Genomic DNA, 20,678 nt, shown 5'->3' with positions numbered 1-20,678 from the left:
TATTATAAAAATATAAATAATTAGTCAAATTATTTTTAAAAAATAACATGTAACACATGCATATGTATGGATACATTTAAATTAAATACAATTTTTATCATAAAAATATAAATAATTAGTCAAATTATATATTTTTTTTAAAAAGTAAACGTAATTAGTCACATATTATAATTTAATACTACTTATGATAAAAAAATTTTTCTAATTTTTAATAAGATAGAATGTGTAGTAATTTTTATTGATTATATGTGATTAGTTTTTTATTTTAAATTTTATAGTTTATTAATATTTGATTCTTAGTATTTTGCACTCATTAAATCACTTGGCACAAAGATTAAAAAACTTAAGTGGACATATGACATAAACTTAAGTGGATAATCTATATATAAAATAATAGGTGAAGCATAGAGAAACTCAAATTGTTATTTCAAATTAGAACTTTAATTTTGTTCCACGTGTCCAGATTGCAATTCCAAATTAGAACTCTAATTGTGTGACATGTGTCTAGATTTATGTGAGGATCACACTAATTTCAATATGAAATTAGAGTCTAATTTTGAGCCATGTGTCGCAATATATTTTTCTAAATTTAGGTGTCAAGTGAAGACCACACCATACATACATATACAAATTTCCTCAAATCACGTGGGAGTTTTTAATGACTCTCTCGTCTCTTGGCTTTTCACATTTGTTTTTTTTTTTTTTTTTTACATCAGTCCCAATCACTCTAAAATCCTTTCTTAATTTTTGTGCCAAAGGAATTATATATATATATATATATATATATATTTATAAAATCAAAGCTGAGAGAAAATATAATTTAAATTCTAAATTGGATAATTAATTTTGCATCATGTATCTTATCTAAAATTTTAAATTTTTGTGCATGCATTAACACCTAACACGGAAGTTAGAAAACCACAATAATCAAGTTCATTCACCTAAGCAAAAACATTTAACTTGCACACTATAAAAATCCCTACCATCCCATTCATTGTTCATATAAGCATAAACATACAACCTTCCAGAAACATTCAGCCACATGAATGAGGAGAATTAAGTTTTCGTTAGATTCCATTTTTTCAGAAAATTGCATCCAGTCATGCCTTTATTGTTTCATCCCCATCAGTGTATATTCTGTAACATTTATCTTATATATATGCTTTCGAGTTCAAAAATTGTATTGAGTTACTTTTTATTTGTGGCATGAAGGACTCAGGATCATTTCTTGAGAGAAGAGTTACTTGGATTACGTAGAGTAAGGATACTAAACAAAAATGATGCCAAGATTTCACAGACTATACATGGGGATACCAGGTTCATTTCTTATATTATATTTGTATTTTCAATCTGTAATGCTTTATTTATCCACAAATTATATTTTCATATTATTCTTTCATATCAAGTGCTCACTCAAAGATTGTCATAACCCATTTTTCATCTACAAAGTTTATAACTAATGAGATTATGATCTCGAACTAGCTAATTCCATGCAATAATTTCATGGAGGTTGGGCTGTCAGGAGAGAAATTAAATATTCACACAGAACAAGGGTCAAGTAATATTCAATGGAGAAGGTTTGGAAACTCTAATCATCAAAGACTCACATGGTACAAGGTATAAATTCTGCTAATGCTTTGTCATGCTAATTATTCTTGCCTGAACTATTTCTGTATACTTAATCAGCACTAACCTTATCTTCATGGATTGTCTTTATAGACTCAATTTGATGCACCCAAAGGAAATGACCCTGTTGCATTAAACCTTGGTTCTATGGGAAAAGGGGAAGCTTGGGTTAATGGACAAAGTATTGGGCAATATTGGGTCTCATTTCTTACCCCAGAAGGGAGTCCTTCACAAACATGGTATGCCTTAGAACTTATGTTTGGTACTTTTGTTTGAATACTTAAAATAACAATACAAGCGATTAATTAGTAACAATACACATACAACTATTGTCACTGAGCAATAAAATGCAATTTTTCGTTTGTACTTAATAGTAAAAAGGAAGCCATTAGTTCTATGCTAAAAAATTAAAAATTTGGTCTTCCACCTTTACTCTTATTTCAAACCCATTCTTATACAGTAAAATATTTCTTCATACTTTCAGTTGTCAAAGTGACCTTGGCTTCATGAATTTCATTTACTATATATGTCAACATTTTTCATCAATTAGATGATGGTAAGGATTTTTTAAAATATTTTTAAATAGGGTAAAATTTATGTACAATATCTTAAGTACATTACATTAGATTTTTCAATTAAATTCAAATATAGAATTCCAAATTAGAGTTCTAATTTTAAGCCATGTGTCCCAATATATTTTTCTAAATTTAGGTGTCAAGTGAAGACCACACCATACATAAATATACAAATTTCCTCAAATCACGTAGGAGTCTTTAATGACTCTCTCTGTCTCTTGGCTCTTCACGTTGTTTTTTTTTTTTTTTTATCAATCCCAATCACGCTAAAATCCTTTCTAATTTTTTGTGCCAAAGGAATATATATATTTATAAAATCAAAACTAAGAGAAAATATAATTTAAATTCTAAATTGGATAGTTAATTTTGCATCATGTATTTTATCTAAAATTTTAAATTTTTGTGCATGCATTAACACCTAACACGGAAGTTAGAAAACCACAATAATCAAGTTCATTCACCTAAGCAAAAACATTTAACTTGCACACTATAAAAATCCCTACCATCCCATTCATTGTTCATATAAGCATAAACATACAACCTTCCAAAAACATTCAGCCACATTTTCCACCAAAAAAAAAAAAAAATTCCTACGCCTTCACCACTTAAAAGTTAAAACTAACACAAACTTTCACTCTCGCATAGATCTTCACATTTAACTTTCGTCTATTTCTCAAATGCATAATCTTTTCTCTGAGTTTTTAAAGGCATTGAAGGTAGTTTCTCTCTATCTCCCTTGCTTTCATATTCTTATGTTTTCCCCAATTTGGGCTGCAATTTGTGCAATCGTTTTTTTTTTTAGTGGTATGATGAAGATCAAAAAAGCAGAGTCTCCGTTAACAAAACAAATCACACACTCCTAAGAAAAGGTGAGTAAACGTTTTCCTTTCTTTTTGTGAAAATTTTGTTTTTGAATTATATATAAATAATAATTAAAAAAACATTATGAAGCAGGCAATTATCACTTAGAAAATAAGCAAGCAAAAAAAGAAAAAAAAAGTGCTTCACAATATCAAAAATTAAGAATTAATAAATTTTTTTAAAAAACAATATGGACAATTTACATTTTCTACCTAATAATATTCTTACAAGATTTTTTAAAGAGTTAACAAAAAATAAGAATAACTATATATCAATAGTATTTAAATTATATATATAGGAATTATACTATGCACCTCAATGTGTATTTTTTAAGTATATCCATGCATATGCATGGGGTTACAGGCTAGAACCATAAAATTTGAATCATCTGCATTTTCTAATAAAGTTTGCTAAATCATAAATTAGAACCATCATTTGTAACTTAAAATCTCCGAATTTATACATCTAATCTACCAAACAATACCTACTAAATAATAAAGCACAATCTTTCTTGTCCAAAGCATATTTTATGTCACTGTGATGACACTGAACCATACTCATGTGGAACCACACAATAATAATAAAAAAATAAAAGGAAACCATCCACTGATCACACATCACATACCTCCCAGAAATCAATTATACGAATTCTATCAAACTATACTCATCTAAGCTAGAAGATAGACAATACAAACAGCATTTCATATACGCCCAATGTACATAATGCTAAGTTTTGTTAATAAAATTTTCTGGTTAATAATATGAATTTAGACTTAACTAAGCCTTCTAAACATGAATAAACTCATGATTAATAATTAAAAAAAAAAAAAACCAATAGTAACACTTAACTAATAAAATGCAATTTTTTTTTTCATTGTCTTATTTAATTATATCCATTCCCGTGCGGTGGCACGGGTTACATACTAGTTAATTATAGTGTGGGCTCCCACATAAATCTAGACACATGACACAAAAGTGATAACTCTAATTTGGAATTCTAATTTGAGTTTCTCTTAACTTCACCTATTATTATATATATAGATATATAGGTTGTGCTGAAATTTTTTCCAACAAATGACCTCTGTTCATCATTTCATTGATATCTCTCAGAATATTTTGAATTTGTGAGTGAGGTTAATATTTCCAAAAACTAGACATCTAGGGCATCAATTTGAGTACAAGAATGAGACAATTCAAATCCGAATTGAGACAAATATGATTTTTCGAAATTAGCTCTAAAAAATGTTATAGGAGCTACGGGAAAAACCGAGAAGTTAAACATTTTTCTTGCTCATCACTCCCACCAACCCCCAAATTTATTGCATCAGCTTTCCCTAAAGTTTGAAATAGAGTCTAGGTTCATTATTTTCTTTAATCCTTTGTCAACTCTCATTAAATGTCATTCTATTCATATTTTTTCTACCATTACTCTATAAACCCATTTTTTCCCTCATTCCAAAGATAGATAAATCTTAGTGTTAGTTTCAAATTTGAATCAATAACAATTAAACACCTATGATTTGTTGTGAAAATATTGTAGACGTAGCACCTCTCATGTTTAGATAGAAAGTGTGTTAATTTTTAAGTAAAAAAAGTTTCTTTGGTAATTTTTTTTTTAATTTTTGTTAAATTACAATTTTAACCCTATTTTTTTTTTTTTAAAAAAAAAATTTTTTTTTTTTTTTTTTTTTTTTTTTGGGATAGAAAAAATGACCTTATTAGATTAATGGTATGGACTTTGTTAAATTCATGACTAAATCCTAAAAATTAAAGCGAAGAAAGGAAAGGAAAAAAAAAGCCAGTATTCACCATTCACTATGCGCCTCTCCTTCTCAAAAACAAAATTCTCTCTACGCCTCTGCTTCTCTCTATCACGCTTCGGTTTCGGTTTATCTGGCTTCTTCTTTTACTAATCAACCACAAGAACCCAGGGCAACTGAACAAAACTCAAAGAAAGAAACAGTACCAGCCATTCTCTTCCCCGGCGACGATATTAGAAATAGATTTGTCTTTGTCTTTGTCTTTGTCTTTCTCTCAGACTAAATTGATTTTACTACTAATATACGAATTATTAACGTTTCTTTGCCTATCAACGCATGATTTGTCTTTAGTTTTATTCATTGTTACTAATCCACTAATGCCATTAATTGATTTGGGTTTTTTATTTTTATTATTTTGATAGGAGATTTGGGTGTTGTTGGTTAAACTTTGTTTCAAAAGTTGATTTGGAATTTCCTCCTATTTGGCACTAACCAACCGACACTTAGGGGGCACGTTTGCAAAAAAATTTATAGTAACGTTGTTGTAGTTGTTGTTTTGTGGAAATACGAGTAAGTTGAAAAAAATGTGTGAAAATATTATTTAACTGTTGAAAACTATTGTTTAAATAATACTAACAAACACCCCTAAGTCACCGACCAGACTTGTTTGCTTTGCTATCTAAGCTCTCTCTCTTTTCGTACTTATAAAAATAATCATGAGTAAAAAAGGTAATAATTTAAAAAAAAAAATTATCAAATTAGGAAAATCCTGCAACCCACATCTTAGTTCTGGACACATACTCTATGCCGAGTTCCTAAATGAAGGAATTAACTAGAAACATAGATTGTAATGTCTCATCATCATAGTGCCAATGAAAAGATTTTTGAGATAATGTCCCAATCAAAGCCATAGTTCTAACTGGTGAGTTGTGAGTTACTACTCAGACTAAAGATTCACAGCTTCCTGTGAATCAGGAATATAGTTCCAGCCATGAGATATAAATTATAAGTTCTCTGAGGTCATTACAGTGGCAGGATTATATATAAATAAAAAAAATAAAGTAATCGCAGAAACCTGACTGGAATTCCAGAGTCCAAAAGACTTTGGACTAACCACATGAATGTATAGATACTGCATTGAAAGCAATTTCTGTTTCCATCATGAAAATTTGTCAATTTTTTTGGTGTGTCCTTTCATACCTGTGACAACATTGCAGTGGACAGTTAGGAGCACTCTACCATGTTACAAAGTTAACTAAAAGTAAAAGTGCTGGATGTGATTTACAGACAATAGTTTTTAATGTTTACTGGAATTCATTTAGTTATGCATGTTTGGAATTTTTAATTTTTAGCAAACATTTAATTGTGGAAATTAATAGACACATAAAGAACTTTGATCGATCAATGCTAGCTATTAATTGATAACTAGTCGTTAACCCGTGCGATGCACGGGATAGTTAAATAAAAAGATAATTAATCAACCTCATAGTAAAAGAAAATGCTAAAAGAACTATTAAGAGACTACTTTGTCCATCAAGTAATCAACCCAAGTGGCATTGTAGCTCATGAACAAAAGTCATTGTTGCATTTCATGGCTGCATACTTGCTAATAATGGAAATTACCTGTATAAAACTTGAAAAGGGTCAAATGATAATATGGAAAACATTCCATAAATAACTTATTGATGACAGGTATAGAGAGGGGACTAATGTAAGTCGTCAATGGAATATGAGTCAGCATCCCATTGCAAATGGAATATAGCTCTATATTAAAACTAAAAGTAAAAGTTCAATCATTCTTTTTCTCTAAAACGTTATAAAAAACTATAAGTAATTTACATCAGTTTCAAATAAAAACCATTTGAAGAATCAACTACTTTGAATCATTATCTGAAAGAGGAGCGACATAAAAACTTAAATAAGTCTCAAAGATGAAGTTCTTCGAACATATTTCAGTACCAATTTCCAAGTTCAGCTCTATGTATGGCAACCAATTACTCACCCCGGTTGAAAGCACAATGTTTGGAAGAATCTTCCAAGTATCTTAGTCACAATTTTCATCCACCTCCCTAGATCACTAAACTATATATCTACTAATCTACATACCCTAACTTCAAATATTGAATACAAAGAAAGAGCCAAAATTTCTCAAACAGATTTGTGTAGCGTATATATACTTAATTTGTTCTACTGCCTTTTATTCATGAAAATAATATAGAAGAAATAGAAAGAAAAAAAATTGTTAAAAATGAATGCTTCATATCTTCCACCATACTTGTACTTGCACATACTAATAGTTATTTTCGAAAACTTGTAAAACGAATGAATGTACATGCCTAGATTTAGCTGTAGAACCTGAAATACCAAAGCAAACCTCTATAGATAGTGTAGCACAAGATGTAGCATCAATATTATCCTAGCAATCTAATTATCTATTTGATCCATTGGTTGTAGTGGTGGGCCATTGAACTTGTGAACATCTGTAGAGTCCTTACTAATCTCTTAATAAATTTAAAATCTGATTGGATTCGTCATGATTTCAATCATTTTGCTGCATTACTTTTTCTAAGTGTAAAATGTGACAAACCTTGTAATGCATGGCTTATATTGCCACTATAACATTATATTTTAAAATGAATACATTTAACACACATATATGCTTGTTTTACTATGACGGTCACCTTTTTAACACACATTCGTTAGTTTTGTTTTTGCTATGCATATGTAACCAATTTGCACCCAAAAATCTGGGTTAATGGTCAATTTCTTTTAGTCATCATCTCCTAAAGCCCATGCTAATCAAATAGCCTGTAGCTAAGCAAACTGCCTATTAGGCTAATTTCACCTCATGGTATCCTACACTAATTCAAGCAATTCTAAAATAAAGCTCATACAAGTCTTAAAAGGAAGAAACCCAATATTATGTAAATCAATTTCAAGTAATATGATCTTCATTTCCTTCATTCTATCATCTATACAAATAGAGCTTTCCATTCCATTCTATTAAAGTCTTAATTTTGGTGGCACTGAATTTCAGCCTTTGTATATTCTTATGTTGGTTTGTTTTTCATGTCAGCTGTAGAGTGTTTGGTGGCTATATATACTATTTTACATTTGATAGAAAATGTTCATAAAAATTATGCAATCAGTCTTTTTGCATTAATAATTTTCATTGAATCAATGATTCCATATTTTTGGGTTTTACATGTTGCCAAAAAATATCAATCAGTCAACAAATTACTTTGAATGAGATTCAGGAAGCATGAAGTAATCTACCAAAAAAAAAAAAAAAAAAAAATCTTATGATGACATAGAAGCATTAACTTGATTTTTTTTCACTTTGCTACAAAATATGAAACAGGAAATACCAAACCACATAACTATTTATACCAAAAAAATCACAAATAGTATGTACACATAACACAAACAGAACATAAATATACATACAGATCAAACAGACTCAAAAGCAAAATCAACTCAATAGATCAAATGAGTAGTGAAGACCAAACGGTTCATCGAAAAAAAATCCAACAAAAAAAAAAATGATCAAATCAGAATCAAGCAGATCAGTAATGGGACAAAATTTACAAAGCCCTAGTCAAATTTCTAGTCCCTTGAAAATCCATAGAGATTTTACTCAAATCAACAAAAAGTTTTACAGATCCAAACACACACACACACACACAAAAAGTTGAAGTACTCAGTATTAATCGATTGCTAATTAATCGAATCGAACCCTAGGTTTGATAAAGAAAAAAAATCAACTTTATGCGATTTTGATCGAAAATCTCAAAAAATAAGAAATAGAAGAAGAAGAAGAAGAAAACGAACCCTAATTTTCTGAAACAAAGTTCTAATTCAACTATCTTATGCAATCTGTATATTTTTTTAATGAAAAAATGCAGAAAATTTCAAATCCAATGTGAAATCGTATAGATTACTTGAAAATATGCCGAAATTTGCGAAGAGCGAGCAAAGCAAGCTGAGATAAAGCTTTAAACCGAGTGAATGGGGATGGCTTGTAAGGGAGAGGTTTGAGGAATAAAGAGAGAAAGGGGAAACGACAGGACCTAAGACAAAGCGGAGAGAGAGAGAGCACAAAAGTTAGGGTTTCGGGTTTTAAGAATGCGTATAGGTTAGAGAGAGTGAATGAGTGAGTCGCATAAAAGACTAAAAAAAAAAAATTAAATTTTTTTTTAAAAAAAGCGAAATTTAAAAAGTAGAAAAAAAACGAAATTTAAAAAATAGAAAATAAATAAATAAATGCTGACATGGAAAATTGTGGGAGTTTCAAAAACTTCGGTTATATATATATATATATATATATATATATAGATTATGACAGATTTTTGCTGGCTAGTGCTTGAGAGTTGAGGCATTGAAAGGGTTTCATTTAGAGGAATTGAAGAAGGGGGATATGGATGTTGAGTTAGTGTCTTTAAGGAGGAATTGTGTGCTTTCATTGGAAGAGTTGATGAGAGTGAGACAGGTGGTTAAAGCAGAAGTGAGAGAAGAGGCAGGTGGTTAAAGAGAGATGGTGAATTCTTTGGTGGTTTTGGGGGTTTTACTGCTTTTGGTTTTTGAACTTGAAATCATGATGAAAGGATTTTTTGTAGAGTTTTTTTTTTGGTGCTTGTTATTGATATATATATATATATATATATATATATATATAAAAGTAAATACCTTCTAGTGGTGTGATTGCAAATACCTTTCACCATAATCTGAAAAAAGATGTAAGCTCATAAAAATTATGACATTAAGATATCATGATTGAACAACATTCTAATCTGTCAAAAGCTTTCCCTAGATAGTCTAGATCAAACTCTGTAACTAATGTATCTACTTTGCCTTTTTTACATAAGATTTCTTGAACTATAAATATCATAAGAGGCCCTTTGTCCTGGGAAAAATCAACTTGACGTTGGTGGATAAGATGATGAAGAAAAGGACTTATTCAATTAGAAAGACTTGTCCTGATTATTCCTAAGATCTCTTCTCCATAAACCATTCATCATCTTCAAATCCCAGTCAAAACAATCATTCTATTCCCTTTCTGTAACAATGTTCCAATCCCTATATATATATATATATATATATTGATGTGGTCATGCAATTTTTCATGCCATATTCTCGCAAAGTTTTCCTCAGCTCGCACTAGTAAACCAGTCATAACACAGAATTGTAACATAGGACAGAAAACATAAAAGAGTAGAAAGTGTTTAGTGTTTCATAAATCTTATGATCTCTCTTTTAGTGAAATTGTAAATAAATCTTTGAGATGTCTATCAAAGTATACTTCGATTTCATCACTTCTATTAAAGGAATTGGCAGTAAACCCAACATGCCAAATAGAAAAACAGCAAGACAAAAATGAGAAAGGTATAAGAGGAGCATGAAAACATCTCTTACCATTCAACTCTGATAAATAAGTGATTAGCAAACAGAATTCCTATCTCTTGGGAAGATATAAGAGGAGCCCCAGCAACTAGAAACAAAACACCAATGTGAGGAACCACATCCCCAATACACAAAATTTGATATTTGGACGATATGCTACAGAGTGTGAAAGTTTTTATTAGGAAATACTTTTAGAAACTTTTTATGAGAAAGGAAAAAACACTTCAATTATTTTGATAGTGTTTTATATTTCCCATAAAAGTATCAAAACTTTTTAAAATTGTTTATTAACGAATCCGGCAATATTGATTGTAAGAAAGACTGTGCCGCATTAGTATGTTCAAATACAATAGGGTGTTCTCTATTCTTTGTGAAAGAGAAATAAGGTTGTGTTTGGGGTTTGGGTCTTGCAAGAGTGTCTATTTGTTATAGTCAAACTTTCTTTTTTGTCTCTACCCATGGACATAGATTTATTGTCGAACCACGTAAATTCATTGTGTCTATTTTTCTTCTATCTCTTCTTTAATCTTGCATAAACATATTATTTTTCACTACATTATATGCATCCAATTTTTGTGAATTCTATATAAACTCATCATAGATAGTGTAAACATGAGTTTATGGGATCACCCTTTATGATAGTAGGCGATACTTAATTTTGTGTCATTTGAAATGAAGGTCTCCCTTTGTTTTCTAGGGGGGGAAAAGCAATTGCATGGTAGTTTATTGAGTGGAGATTGAGTGCCAACTGCCATTACTATGGAATCTGGTGGGCATTTTGGGAGAACAAAGTTAAGCCATTGAAGTGAAAATGACACTAGTGCGCCTCCTTGAAGTGGGTAAATTATTTATTTTTTGGTTTAAACATTCAGAATTTCATGGTTGCAATGGAAGCTCGAGAGGGAAAGTGGAACACCTAGAATTGTTTCTTGTATTTTATAATATAATTGCCAAAACCGTTAGGGCAGCTAGTATTTTGTGATTTAATTGCCAAAACAGTTAAGGTAGCTAGTATTTTGTGCGGTACATTAGAACTATGCTTCAGTTAGCTTCCTATGTTCAGATATCTCTGTACTAAATCTAAAAGGTATCTTTACTCTCTTTCTTTTAGTCTTTGTGCAGTAATTTATTTGGTTTCTTGATTTGGGACCGTTAGCTTCCTATCTTTTGGTTGTTAAAAAACACAGGAAATATAGAGATAATAATTGTATGGTCCTAAAGAAGCAGGAGAAAAAGGGTCATTTTTTCTGGGTGCGCTTTAACAATTGCTGGCTGGAATGGCAATCAACATCAGTACATTTGTGCTTCTCGAAGATAGTTTTTCCATCCTAGAAGTATATGATAAATAAAAGGGAAAAATTATATAACATACACAGACAACAGCAAATGACCATAGTAGCCAGAAACCAGAACAAATACATTAAATCCTGTTCAAATCCTATTGTCAGGAAAAAATGATTGACATTTAAGAAAATTTTAAATACTACTGACATCATATGTATTAGTTGTCCTCTATTTCTTACATTTGAGGATCATTGTCAATATTTTACATATAATATGTAGTTCTCTCTATTTCTTACATTTGAGGATCATTGTCAATATTTTACATATAATATGTATTATCTGTAAATCACATCGATCATGGTGCCCAGTGAGCCCATTGACTATATAACTACAAATAGTTTCTTGGAGCCTTATGACAAATAGAGATGTATGACATGGTTCTACTAATATTGTTACATTTCTTTAGATTATAAATTCCAAACTTTACAAAATTGTAGCATTTTGATGTACAAATACTGCATTACAACATACAACTCACATAATACCATCGCATGTCCTTACACATCACAAAATTATGGCAAATACATTCTTTTGTTGGTCCTAATTTGCATAGCCGTACTAAATAAGAAGATGGAAACTAAACATATGTATATAGCGCATGCATAGCGACATATATTCCCTTTCTTCTTTTGATGCACTTGTTGCATCTTTGCAATAGATATTTTTGTTGCACTGTTCTCTTCCAACCTTTTGATTGTCTTCTCTATGTTAGCAATGATGTTATCTTTTAAAATCCAACTTTGCGATAGATTACAGGCCTTGATAAGTTGTTGAGTTTTTTGGAGAAAGACAACTATATTGATAGTATTACCAGATTTACATTGAAATCACCCATCTCAAATCCTCAACAAAATAATGGGTAGGTACCAAATTGTACTAGTACATATGGATAATTGATGTGTGCATTTTTCAAATTGTAGAATTTTAACATTTTTTCATTTTTAATGTATGATTGCGGGATGTATGTTATAAAACACATGTTTACAAATACTTTTAGCAAGCATTTACACTTGTTGGTAATAAATTTCTTTGAACTAAATACAAATTTTCACATAATTTGTTTAAACTACTTCTTAATTACATGTCTAATTTTTTGTAGGAGAGCTGGTCGGAACGTTTATGGTACAAGTTGGCAACAAATCTAGTGCTTTCAAAGAATAATGATCAATGTTCCAAAATTATTGAAATTGCAAGAAACATTCCACTACTGGAATATTTTCGGTCACTCACAGATTAGTATAAAAGAAAGAATAGGATACTTTTTATGAGTTAGTGATTTAGCGAATTGATTTTTTTTTTTTTTTAATGAATGGGAGATTGAATTTTTATCTTTCATATAGCGATTTAGTGAATTGTTTTTTTTTTCTTTTTCCTAATGAATGGGAGGCTGAATTTTTATTTTTTGTTATCACATACATATGTGTTGTGTGCACAAACTGTTTTGATTTCAGCTTCCTGCAGGATATTTCTTGGTTTAAAGAGCTTTTGACATTTCCCCACTCTCTTCATCTGAAGCATTGAACAGATTTTTGGTTTGTGTAAAGGTCATATCATAGTAAGTGATGTTTTTGAGTATCTTTTTAGACCCATCTTGAATTTTGGCTATTTTAGTGTTTTTTGGAGGTACTTGAGAAGGTTTGTGGCCTTTTTACCAGACTAGCAAACATGTGTCTTTCTTGTAGGATATTGAATACAATGTGATAAATTATAGTTTTCAATTTTAATATGGTAAAAGCAAGTACTCTTGATTATTTTGGTAGTCCCTTTTGGCTTAGAAGCAAAATATATATTTTATTGAAGATTGTGTCTTGAATAGTAAGTGTGACTGAATTGGTTGTATTTTCTGCAGATTATTGTTTGGATCTTGGTGGGAAATCTGATACCTGTTGGCTATATACAGTATGTTTCAGACCACCCTAGTGATTTGAACTCTGAATCAACACTTTTATGTGGCATCTAATTTTCTGAATGTGCTGGAATTGGTTGCTGGCTATGATGATTGGATAACAATTTGATCATGGAGATGAAATTTGTGGAGTAGTTGTCAATGTCAGAACTAGGCAGGAAAAAAAAATCTCTATGGACGAAGAATGCTACAAATAATGCTGCACAGGCAATTGGCATGTTTTGTTCACATGTACTCTTTTGGACTCACCAGATGACTTAACTTCTATTTCGTATGGATGCTGAATTATAAATGCAACTTTGGTTCTATATATATATATATATGAGTATAAACTTAGATCCTTAGTTTATATTTTACTATCTCTATTACTTTATTTCTCTCCCCTTTAATCCTCTACTTGGATGGCAAGAAGGTAGAGAAGAGAAAGAAATGTTATATATGCAAGTTGGAATAGTTGTCTTATGTCTCCAAGCACTCAGTGAGTTTGATACTAAAGGGAGCAGTTGGGTGAGCTCATAGGATCACCTGGCTTTCTCCATGTTCTTTTCAGGGCAAATTACACTTTTCCACCACCCTAAACTTTCATCCGAAACAATTCCTTGATTCCATAAAATAAGCTGCCATTTTCATCATTTGAAACTTCGGGATAATATCAATATTATTCTGCTAGTACATTATTAGGAATTGACTTAGTGCTTCCTAAGTCAATCTAAGAATTTGATATTATCCAGTGTGGTTCAAACACCATTTGTTTTTTCAATGATTGTCTTGATTCTGATTAAACGTGCATGGCCCAAGTCAATTTTTTTTGCTGCAGAGAAGTATTGGCAAACAGTGTAAGGAGTTCCTTGATTACAATGACAACATAGGATTTATATTCCATGTAATATATATAATTTTTTTTCAAAGATTGAACTAATTTGGTTTTACATATTTGATTGGCTCATTGTCATATTTTTTGTGCAACGTAAGTAAATTTTTGGTTTGATCTTTCAGGATGATGCAAAGAAACTCAACAGACCTGCTAAGAATCGCTACAACACAAGATCTGCTTAGTGCGTGTTTTTAGGATGATGCCTAGAAGATGCAAGATGTTTTCTGGATGCAGAAGCCTTATCCTAGTTGCTATCAAAACCCGGAGCAATAAGAACAAAAGCTTTACCCAGAGCAACAACTGTTGGCAATTCAAAAAGGCTTATTCCTGGATTCTAGACTCAGTTTTGGCTATCTCAGGCTATTCTGCATTTTGCTAGAGAATTTACAACGCAAAATTTTACTATTTTAAGGATCTTTGTATTATGTTCAATGACAATTAGTTTTGATGTTTTAAAAAAAACGTTGTTGTTTGTCTCTGCATTATTCATTCATTTCATGTGATTGAGTGATTCAACATTGCCTCCACACCCGTCTATTAATTTATTTTTTAATTACTTTCTTTGGCAACCCCGACCAGAAATGTCGGTCAGCCTATGAAAATAATAAGCAATTCCTAGCTTTAGTCCTTTTTAATTAGCCAAAAGTTAGAAAAATGTAATCCTTATAAAACCCTGTATGTGTAACAAACACTCTGCTCATTAATAGAACAACAAAAGCCACTGGTCTATCTTTCTTGAAAGAAACGTTCTATAAGTATGGGACCATCCCAAGACATTCCAACCACTTTTAAAACCACCGTGCAGATCCGTCAAGCAAACTGTACAGTGCACTCATAAATCTGCAATATGCATATACCAAAATTGTTATGCATAAGCATTTATGATTTAAATAAAACTAAAGATGCAGCATTAGTGGGGTATTCTTGGGTATTTTTTAAGTTTTGAGGGTACTTTTGTCATTTTCTTTTACATTTTATGATAATTTCAATAATTTTTATGATTTGGAGGCATTACGGTCATTTTTGAGGTTTTAGGGGTTTTTTGGTCATTCTCAGGTTTTGGGAGGCATTACACTCATTTTTTTAGGTTATAAGGGCATTTTGATCATTTTATAGGTTTTATGGGTATTTTAGTAATTTTTGAGGGAATCAGGGGATTTTGGTCATTTTTTAGGTTTTGGGAGAATTTCGATCTTTCTAAGGTTTTTGGGGTCATTTTTGTCATTTTTTAGATACTAAGGGTATTTTAGTCATTTTCAATTTTCTAAGGATATTTTAAGATATTCCCTAGGTATAGGGGCATTATAGTCTTTTAGGATGTTTTGGTCATTTTTTAGGTTTTATTGTTGTTTCGGTTATTTTTTAAGTTTCAAGGTCATGTGGTCATTTTCTTTGTTCGGAGGGTATTTTGGTTATTTTTAGCTTTTAAGGGGTATTTTGGTCATTCTCAGGTTTTGGAGGCATTATAATCATTTTTTAGGTTGTACAAGTATTATGATTCACGATTTACACTTCAATTAAAATAATCTCCTTGAAACTTTCAATTACATGTAATAAACAATCAAATTGCCACCTCACCATTTAAAACAATACTAGATAACACCATCCACTCCAACTGGTCATGATATTAAAAATATCGCAAAACAAAGTAACTGCACAAATCAACACCTAAGAACATGAGGTGATCAAAAGAGAATTGATTTTGATTGTGTGATGATGAACAAGGTTTTTACTAAACCAATGAAATACCGAAAAGACAAACAAAGATGGTGACTGTAAAAATTTAAAATCACAAAATCCTATGAACAAATGAAAAACAAAAAATCACCTATGAAGTAGGAACTATCAGGGGAAAAATCCCCAGTTTTGAGATCAATAAGAATCGTAATTGTACATAAACCTATATCGTTGCTTTATGACCATGTCAAATCTATATCAACAAAGTAAGATAAGAAAAAGCCACAGATGGCAAAAAGGTTAAACTATCTGATATTGTTCAAATGATTGCAACTAATATAAGTTACATTACAAAATGAAGATCTGATTTTTCAAGCAAATTAAGGGTGACATCTTTATAGATTGGTGTGAAAATTAGTCATATATATATATATATATATATATGTGTGTGTGTGTGTGTGTATCTATTAACACAAAACTGAGAAAGAAGAAATAAAACAAAAAAAAAAAAGGGGAGGGGGAAATTGATAGCCTTGATAATAAATTGAAAAGGAATCCTCTTCATTCTAGACAAGACAATTTTTTTTTTTACAAGATTTACCACATCATTTTTTTTTTTTTTTGAGAAAAGATTTACCACATCATAGATCTAGAAACTCATGAAATTGACTTTATTTAAAACTTACAAAATTGATTGAAATGAAAATAGATCAAAGTGGATCGAATGGACCAACGTGGACTAAAGTGGACTGATATTTACCGAATGAATTGAAGTTAGGGATGGCAATTTTTCCCCGCCCCGCTTGACCCGCCCCTCCCCGCTTCGCCCCATGCGGGTTTTCCCTGCCCCGCAAAGGTGGTGAGGCGGGGATGGGGCGAGATTTTAGACCCACACCACGGGGCGGGGCGGGGATGGGTTTACACTTTTTAGACCCACCCCGCCCCATCCCCGCCCCGCCCCGCATTAATAAGGGTTAAATTGTAATTTTATTGTACCCTAAAACCCTACTATTTAAACAAAAATATCATCAGCTTATTTTATTCTACTTAACGTGGCTCTACCTCTTTTTTCTCTCTAGCAAAGTTGGAAATAAGGTACCAATTTTAACTCTCTCTTTTTTTGTCTTTATTGGAAACAAATTTATATACTATTGAATTGATGATTTCATTCATGATTCATACGGTCTTTCTCAACTTACTTTTCATCATGAACATAATATAATTTTTTTTAAAGAGTTATGGGTCTGTGGCTCTAAATATGTGTCTGTGTCATTGTTTTTGTAATTTTGTGTGGGCATTTGATTGCTTAACAACACTGTTTCTTTAAGCTTGTTAAAATTTTATTTTATCATGTTATGAGATTTTTGTTGTGATATTGTCTTGTTAACATTTAGATAATATTATTTAGTTTTTGCTAAAAATTAGTTTGATTTGATAGGATAAATTTATTTATAATTTCAAGTATATTTTTATTATTGAAACATGTCATTTTTTTTTGAAAAAATGGTAATAGTTGTAGGAAAAATTAACAAGAAATAAAGTTTTACGGTGTAGGGCGGGGCTTCGCGGGTCTTCGTAGGGCCTTAAGGGGCGGGGATGGGGCAAGAAATTTTCCCCGTCATGCGGGACGGGGCGGGGATGGGGCAAGAAAAATCCATGTGGGGCGGGGGCGAAGATCTCATCCTTCGGCCCCACCCCGCCCCATTGCCATCCCTAATTGAAGTGTTTCGAATGGACTAAATTGGATTGAAGTGGACTAATATGGACCAACGTGGAGAGAAATGGGCCAAAGTGGACCATAATTGACGAAATGGACCGAAGTGGAACATAATAAACTGAATTGGACTGAATAGACCATAATGGATCAAAGCATACCATAAGACACTGAATAGACCAAAGTGGATCATAATGGATTGAATTGAACCGTAATGGAACGAATGGACCGAAGTGGACCAAGATGGACCGAAGTGAGTTATAATGTTAAAGTCTTCTAAAGTCCTTCGTCGCAAAGCATTTCCCACACCAATTTTAATTTTTTTTGGCTGAAGACAACATTTTAATTTTAAACAGGTAATATGAGAAATATTCTGCTACGCTATATTGCTATGTGAATTTGAAATTTGGTATACAGTTTACGCAAAAATCTATAAACGCAATTACCAACTAAGTAAACTGTATATAAACCGAAAAACATATCAAAATTGAGCTAACTTTTCTTTGAACCCATTCTAAGGCTTACATGCACCTTCAATTCGAACACAAATTCACAGCCACATTTTTTTTTTTTCTTTCTTTCAATAACTCCGCAGCAATATCTACATACAACTAAAAGCCCAATATCCCAATGAATACAACTAAAAGCCCAATGCGCCGATGAATGCAATCAAATAAAGCGGTTGGATTGAACATTTGATGGCTTCTGCTTTTGCTTGAAAGGAAACTACGAAGGTTTAGCAATAGGTTTGGGTTAATCACCGTCCTATCAAACGCGCTGAAAAAAGATAATCCAGATAATGCCAAAAAAGAGTACGGTAATCAGAATAAGATACCAACCCACAAACATGGCTACCATTAGTACGTAGCCCAAGGCAGTACATGCAAAACCAACGTTTGCGAAAACTCGAGCAGCGCGTGGATTCTGAAGTTCAAGCAACATGCCAGTCAAATCATAAAGGTAAGCCACCAACTAATCAACCAATACAACGAACAACAAAACCTTAGTTGAGGAAGATGGATGGATTAGGTGGAAACCAATAACAGCAGCAGTTGTTTGGGCAGTGAGCGCAATGGACATCTCAGACATCTTAGAAATTTTGAGAGACGTTTCCTTGTTCCTCTCTGTAATTCCATGTTCAGGGTCACCTTGGCCTTGGCCCCACCTCCACCTCCACCTCCACCATCACCCCAGACCCGCCTTCAGTTTCCTCTCTTCCACCAGCTTCACTATCATGGTTGCTTCCACTTGTTATAGCATCAACCCCATCACATCTCCGGCATGTTCGCTTGCTCCAGCTTCACCAAGATTAGCCGCCGACCTTATCTCACTTCTAGCGGCAGTTCCCACCCCTGCACCTTTAACATCACTTTTTCTTAAAATTCTTCCCTTCCTCAAGATTGTAACATCAATTATTCATTTAGATCCTCCCTCCCCCGTGCCTTTAATATCAATTTTTTCTTTAGATCGCAACAAGGAGTAGTGTTGCAAGGTAGTCTTTTTGATCTTCTCTAGTAATATTTTAGTATCAACTATTCTCTTATTTGTTTTGGTAGTGAACAAAGTGGAACTAGATATGATATTTTACGAATTGACAACGAGGCCCAGATGAGTAGTAGTGCCAGGTTATTACTCAGCTGAAAGAGGACAAGAAAATGAACTAGCAAAGGTAGCTTTTTTGACAGGCAATTCCAAACAACCACATAGGTTGATGGTTGTGATTGCAGTAATCAGTGTTGCTACTTCACCAATATCCTTTTGGGATGGATCCTTGTCTTCATCTCCAGAATGAACAGATGCCACACCACTAGTATAACGGAGTTTTGGCCATAACAGTACCAAGAGCCAAAAGACTAGGCCACAGCTGAAAACTGACAGGCAATAGGGAAGAGGTAGCAGTTGCCCCTTGATTGGATCCGATTCATTTAAACTATGACTGGAAAAGGCTCGCCCAAAGAAATAAGCAGAAATGGCTCCGGCAGTGCCAATCGCTACGGAAACCATAGCAGAGAATTCTTTATACTAAGAATAGCAAGATCAAGAACAAAGAAGTGAAACCACAGAGAAGTGTGAGATTTTGGCGGAAAAATTATAACAGAAAGTAGAGAGAGAAAGTGATTTCTGGAAAATGAAGAAAATTAATTATACAAGCTCAAGTTCAATACATTATACAGAGCTTTATTTATAGGGCTTGAGAACAGGGCCAACATAATTTGGGGCCTAAGGCGAAAAATTTATACGGGGCCTTTAATATGTAAATATTAATTAAACAAAATTATTTAATACTAATCAAATTAAGGTTAATTTGATACATTAAATACATAAATAATACCAACTAGACTAATGTTAATTTCATATAGAGAATTGAATATCATAGTTGAATTATAAATATTAATAAAAAGAAATAAAAATATATTATGATTGAAAAAGATACTTTTTTTGGATATAAGACGATGCATAGTTAAATAAAGTTGTAATCTAATTTTTAATTTTATATTTTGATTTTAAGAGAGAGATAGATATTATTTGATGTATGGTTTTGTAGGATATTAATTTACAAAAATCAAAGTCTCAAACTCTTAGGAAAGATTAATATATAATTGATGATTTAACACATTTGCAACATCTTTTTTAAATATTTTAGGGTTTCAATTGAGTTAAGGTTCTATTGGTCTCGTACTTTGAGAGTCTTAATAGAAATGAAAAAGAAAAATGCGTTTATTAAAAGCACTATAAAATGTTCAAAATATAATATGATATTGTCTCTTATTGATAAACTTTATCAATTTAACTAATGAATGTTTATATCACGTTTTTTGTGATTAATAACATGGCAATTTGTAAGTCAATAGTAAAATTTGTATATCACTAATAAAAAAAATGTACAATATTTAGAAAATATATATGATTGTATAAAAATTTGGGTTTTTAACTATGAAAA

At 31.7% G+C, this 20,678-nt stretch overlaps 1 protein-coding gene and 1 long non-coding RNA gene across 2 annotated transcripts; both read left to right on the top strand.

Moving 5' to 3' along the window:
* The first annotated feature begins 1,338 nt into the window (after window positions 1–1,338).
* Window positions 1,339–3,064, top strand: LOC115980384 (beta-galactosidase 16-like). Its single transcript, XM_031102637.1, has 3 exons — window positions 1,339–1,617; window positions 1,720–1,865; window positions 3,004–3,064. The coding sequence occupies exons 1-3, from the start codon at window positions 1,504–1,506 to the stop codon at window positions 3,062–3,064; spliced, it is 321 nt and encodes a 106-aa protein (XP_030958497.1). The 5' UTR covers window positions 1,339–1,503.
* A 9,819-nt stretch (window positions 3,065–12,883) lies between these two features.
* LOC115979347 lies at window positions 12,884–14,761 on the top strand. The gene is made up of 3 exons (XR_004089036.1): window positions 12,884–13,121; window positions 13,416–13,703; window positions 14,469–14,761. It is a non-coding gene; the product is annotated as an uncharacterized LOC115979347 (long non-coding RNA).
* The last annotated feature ends 5,917 nt before the right edge of the window (window positions 14,762–20,678 follow it).

This window comes from Quercus lobata, chromosome 3, assembly GCF_001633185.2.
Source record: "Quercus lobata isolate SW786 chromosome 3, ValleyOak3.0 Primary Assembly, whole genome shotgun sequence".
NCBI lineage: Eukaryota > Viridiplantae > Streptophyta > Magnoliopsida > Fagales > Fagaceae > Quercus > Quercus lobata.
Note: the sequence above shows the minus strand (reverse complement) of the source record. Positions and strands in the feature narration are given on the sequence as shown.

Bases quoted from the DNA above. Each gene is read 5' to 3' on its own strand.
- LOC115980384 (XM_031102637.1), top strand. From the start codon at position 1,504: ATGGAGGTTGGGCTGTCAGGAGAGAAATTAAATATTCACACAGAACAA. The intron at 1,618-1,719 runs GTATAAATTCTG...TTGTCTTTATAG, and splicing joins AAAGACTCACATGGTACAAG to ACTCAATTTGATGCACCCAA. The intron at 1,866-3,003 runs GTATGCCTTAGA...TTTTTTTTTTAG, and splicing joins GGGAGTCCTTCACAAACATG to TGGTATGATGAAGATCAAAA.